Here is a 5,390-nt window from a genome sequence, read left to right as displayed (position 1 = left end):
CAGGTGGGTTTGAACATCTCCAGAGATGGAGACTCCACACCCTCTCTGGGCAGCCTGTCCCAGGGCTCTGGCACCCTCACAAGTGAAGAAATTTTTCCTTCAGTTTGTCTGGAACTTCTGGTGTCCCAGTTTGTGCCCATTGCCACTTGTCCTGTCACTGGGCACCACTAAAGAGCCTGGCCCCATCCATTGACCCCACACTTCAGGTGCTTATGGGCACTGCTCAGATGCCCAGCTGGTCAGATCCGGGTGCAGGAGCCGGTGAGCGCAGCGGTGCGGGTGCTCCCCTGTAGGAGAGCCGCCGGTTTGTGGGGTTCCTGTGCAGCTCTGTCTTCCTGCAGTGACAGAGACGGTGTCATCGTACCAGAGCTGCAGGGCAAAGGCTGTACAGCAGATTAAACTGTAATAGAGCTGTAGACTCAGCTCTTCCTGGAAGAGGGACTCAATACAGAGCGGGATTAAAGACATCTGTGCGGAGCAGGCTGGTGCCCACCTGGAAACACAGACTTCATTGCCATGACCGTAACTAATACTGATCTTCAGTTCTCCCAGCGCTGCAGAGCTGTTCCCCCAGTTCAGTGTCCCAGCTCTTGGGGATGTTGAGTTCAAGCACTTTTGATTTGGTAACTCTGTCTCCCTGACCGTATCCCTCCGCCATCCCTGCAGATGAGGGCAACGGCCTCAGCCTTCGGCAGAGCTCGGGACGGCGCCGCCTTGACCTGCCCCGCCGGGGAGGCCTGAAGTGGCCCCGAGTTTAAGCAGAGAAGAACAGCAAACATACAGGAAACTTGTCTTCCTAGATAGGAACAAATGCAGCATTAAGGATTTTTCATCATAGCTCTTGTACCTTGTGGTATGTTGCAGCTCACTCACTATTTTGTGTTTCGATTATTATTTAATGAGCTTTGTTGTTCGTTAAATATCACCGATAACCCACTCTGCTCCCACAGAGCAGCGGTTTGGTTGATGTTGCTTTAAATATGTTGTGTGTGTTGTCTGCAGTGCCTCATGTGCCTGCTGATGAGGAGAACTCCTTAATTAATAAGCAGAGCCCTCACAGAGTCAGTTCCAGGCATGAAGTTGACTAAGAAACCCGGCTGGTCACAGATCTTGTGCTTCCCGCGTGTAAACGGGAGGCGCGTACACAGCTGGCTCCATTTATGGAAGTCCTGGGGAATGATGTCCTAAAGAGAAGCAAACCAGAGACCTTCCAGCTCAGTGCTGATAAGAACTTCTAAAATGTGTCGTGCTCACTGCAAAAAAGGCAAATATCAGGACATCTGTAAGCTTCTGAACTGCAGCTTTTTGTGTGGGATTCATTGAATCAGCTGCTGTGTCAGGACTTCACGCAGCTCGGGAGCGAGGTCTCTGCTGTCCTTACTCAGCGTGTGGCTGAGTGGATCTGATCCTCTGGTCACTGTCTGAATGTTGGCTTTACTGCTCTTTTATTATTTATTTAGGGAAGAACATTTAGGAGGAGAGCGAGTGGGTAACAAAGGCTCCGTGGCCCTTGCACGGGGTATGTGACAACTCGCAGGACTGGCCCGAGGGGATGGATTAACCACGGAGCTCTGCGCTTCAGCAGTGTAATTTTTTTGAGTGTGCATTAAGCCATCATTTCTATCAGATAAACTTTAGGAGGGGGAGGATACACGAACTCACCAAATTCTGTGTCAGGAGACATTGCTGGGAAATAATAAAGATAGTCAGGAAATGTGTTAAATGGTTTTTCTGTATAAATTTAAAAGAATCGGTGTCAAAATCTGACGAGTGTTTTAATTGCAACCGCCGCCTTTGTGCACCGCAGCGATGCCGTCGGAGCCCAGCCCGTTTGAAAACAAGGTGGAAGATTAAACCAGCTAACAGCTGGACCACTGGAGATCTTTTTTAGAAAGATTAAAACAATTCAGGGCTAGAGAGTAGGAAATTAACCTAAAAAGGGTCGGGCAGTTAAGAAATGTAGCTTTGGGAAGCAAATAATGGCCTGAGTGCTCCAGAGCAGCAGCGGAAACGGTTGAGAACTGGGGGTTGTGGGTGTTCTGGAGCCGGTTTTGTGAGAGGTCTGGATGTGTCTGGCTTGACCCTCCCTCTGATCACACCTTTTCCTTCTCCAGAGTTTCTGAATGACTCGAGATCTCCACACCAGGGGCTGTGCTGAACGAGAGGACTCGCTGTGCTGGAGATGAGACAGAAGTGGGTGGAATGTGGGGTTTCCATCAGCAGGTTTTGGGGGCTGAGAGCAGAGGTGGAGGAGCTGCTGTGGCTCAGACAAGGACAGAGGTGGCTGGAGCTCTCTCAGTGGCTTTATCATCCACAGTCTCCCTGGAGAACAGGATCAGCCCCACTTGTAGGGGATGAAGTGGAGTCTGGTGGTGGGAGGGTTTTTGTTCTGGAGCTTTTGTCATGGTAATATGAAGGTTTTGAAGGTTTTAACTTCACAGGAGAATGAATCCCTGTGGTGCCAGGTCATGGAGACACTTGGAAATTAAGCCTTTAATCTCCTTATGTGTTGGGTCAGTCACTCCTGGATAAACCTGCTTTGCCTGAAGGTGGGGGTTTGGGGTTTTTCTTACTTTTTAACTGTTCCAAATAAATTTAAATTAAGTTAGCACATAATCAAATCGGGATTGGTTCTGAATTCCTTTGGTTTAGGACTCTGTCTCTTATCAGCGTTGGCTGCGGAGCGTGGCACCGCTGGAGGTGGAGCAGCACCTGGTTGGACTTGAACTGGTTTGCAAGACACCCAAGTGTGCTTTAAAGTCACCTCCAGGGGAATGCTTAGTTCCAAAACTGTTGGAAAGCCCTTTTGTGCTTTATTAAAGGGAGGAATAACGGATGGTTGATGTCTGAGGTCCTGAGTGTGTTAACTTTTTTCCCTGATCCATTCTGTTCCTGCCATCCCTTCGGACTCCTGTGTCTGTTCGTGGATTAGGATCACTGCACTTGACCCAGCGTTCACCCCAAGGAGGTGGCACCTGCGCCTGCTCCCGTGGCATTTCCTCGTGTTTCCTTCGCTCTTGTGTGGGGGTGCAGGTCCCCTGTGGGAATGGAGCCGCCTGCTTTAGGAGGGAGTGGGGAGGGTGGGGTTAGCTGGGTTTGTCACCCCAGGTTGTTTTCTCACAGGCTTCTTCACCTGTCCCCACATGAGGCCGCAGTGTCCCTCTCTGGGAAGGGAGGGGTGAGGTTCCCCTCTGGGGATGGCCAGGACCCTCCGTACAGAGCTCCCTTTCCAGCCCCTCAGCTCCTGACATGACAACTCCGCTGTGTTTTTCTTTGCAGCAGTATCAGAACCAGTTGTTTCAACAGACGGAAGATGTGGATGGGAAAACAGAAATCATCATCAAGGTAAGCTGGGATGTCTCGTTTTTTATGGAGAGTCTTTTGGTCTTTGTCTTGTTCCATTTGAAGATGCAGTTTCTTACCGTGGCCGCAGAGGTGATGTGTTCTGTACCTGGCCTTGTCCTCTGGCAGAGCTCTGAGCTGTCCCCAGCAGGATTGACGCTCTGCTCGAGCAGGGCCTGACCCCCATCCCAAACCTTCCAGGTCTTCACAGCCCTTTTATCATCACCCAAGCAGGTTAATCAGTCCCACTGACTCGGGCGCGGGGGCACTGCAGCTCTGAGGGGTGGCCCCACCGAGGTGTGAGGGGAAGGAAACTCTCTTCCTTTTTGTCCTGTGCACTGGTTCTCCCAACTGTGTGATTCCCTCTGGCCTTCGGAGCGGCAGTACCAGCTGGGTTTGTTCAGGACCTGTGGTTTGAGCCCTGAGAGCTGTTGGTGTTACTCAGCCTTTCCCAGATCTCCAGGTCCAAGCACACAACACAACATTTCCAGGCAGTATCAAGTAGCCCTTTGGGACGAGCTTTGCCAGGCGGCTTAAGCAGGTTTTTGGTGGCCGAGTCCCCGGCTGCACGTCAGGAACACAAACACAGTCCAGTCACAGCCTGTGGTGACTGTGGGGCAGCCCTGAGCCCGTGGTGTGCTGAGCTCGGTGTGAACCCGGTGCCGATTGTTCGGTGGGTTCTGCTCAGAGGAGAGAAGGAGCCGGGGGAGCCACAGGCGCCTGCGACGCTTCCACAGCCGAGCGACGCTTCCTGTCACGGCCCCGCGCGGCTGCTCTGACGGGCTGATGATCTGGCAGTAATTTAATGAGTTGAACGGAATCTCTGTGAAGTGCTTATTTTTGTGGTGCTTCAATGATGTTTCCACCTAAACATACAGGTTATGTTAATTGATGCCACTGATAGAAGATCAAAGCGATAGACACGAAAACATCCTTTAAAAACCAGGTGTGATTTCTCATCCGTGTGTCCTGTCTCGCCTTGTTTCCAGGTTTAAGTCCTTGCTCCTGGGAGAACCTTCTTAATTTTACTCCTCTGTCTTCTGCTCCCTGTTGGGACCAGCTTAGGTAGTTGTGCTGCTGACTGGCAAAGGAACAACCCTGCTCAGCCCATGGGAGCAGATCCCTTTTCCTCTCAAAAACCAGGGGAAGATTGAACTGAAGGTCCCATCCTTACACCCACTCCCGTTGTCCTTCCCCAGACACAGGCAGGATTGAAAACCAGACAAACCCACTGAGCAAATCTGCCTCTAAATCTTCAAACTGAGATAAACTCAGATTTCCAGTGACCCCCGCTAACGAGGCGAGGGGAGCGGGTCTCTGCAGGCATCTCCAGAAGCCGCCGGGCGCGTTCGGTTCGTGTTTGTGTGTTGGGGATGTCGGGAAACGGGGGCCTGTGTCACGTCCCGTGCTGGGGTCACCTCCCTGCCGTTGTCCTCTCTGACCCGGTGCCTTTGCCGTCCGTTTTCGCAGCAGTCCTGCGTCAACTGCGGGCGTGAGGCGACCAACGAGTGCACAGGCTGCCATAAAGTCAACTACTGCTCCACGTTCTGCCAGCGCAAGGTACGAGCTGCTTTGTGAGTCGCAGAGTGAGTTCAGTTGTGTAGAGGGGCCCGTGTCACCCTGGGCAGCGCCAGGCGGCTCCGCTGGCTGCTCGATGGGCGCGAGCGCGGCGAGAGGACCGGGCGGCAGAACTTGCCCTGTCACACCAGCCCCGGCCCCCGAGCAAGACTGTAGTGCTGGGGCAGGTCTGCGGGTCAGGGGCCGGGTCAAAGGGGAAGGGAAGGTCCCAAGGTTGGCACACACCTTCTCAAAGGTGATTTAAAAACCAGAGTGACACCAGAAATGAGGGCGGGGACACCTGACTGTGTGAGCCCGAGCGCTGACACCCGCTGTGTCCCCCTGTGCTGGTGACAGCGCTGCTGCCCCAGGGCCTCTCCTGGGGCCCCGCGTGCTTTCCCAGGCTGCGCCCTTTCCGAGGGCCCTTCCTCCTCACGGCCTCTCCCTCTGCTCTCCCTGGCAGGACTGGAAGGATCACCAGCACATCTGCG

General features: G+C 53.1%; 1 protein-coding gene across 1 annotated transcript in view; it reads left to right on the top strand.

Annotated features, from left to right (window-relative positions):
- LOC104520600 (deformed epidermal autoregulatory factor 1 homolog) overlaps positions 1-5,390 on the top strand; it is a gene marked incomplete at its 5' end in the record, with an annotated part of 16,927 nt that overhangs the window by 11,453 nt on the left and 84 nt on the right. The window contains 3 exon segments of the mRNA XM_029083576.1: positions 3,280-3,345; positions 4,813-4,902; positions 5,363-5,390. The exon segment at positions 5,363-5,390 is cut by the window's right edge and continues 5 nt beyond it. Coding sequence (XP_028939409.1) covers positions 3,280-3,345; positions 4,813-4,902; positions 5,363-5,390 — 184 coding nt within the window.

Source organism: Antrostomus carolinensis, unplaced genomic scaffold (genome assembly GCF_000700745.2).
Source record: "Antrostomus carolinensis isolate BGI_N321 unplaced genomic scaffold, ASM70074v2 scaffold29372, whole genome shotgun sequence".
NCBI lineage: Eukaryota > Metazoa > Chordata > Aves > Caprimulgiformes > Caprimulgidae > Antrostomus > Antrostomus carolinensis.
Note: the sequence above shows the minus strand (reverse complement) of the source record. Positions and strands in the feature narration are given on the sequence as shown.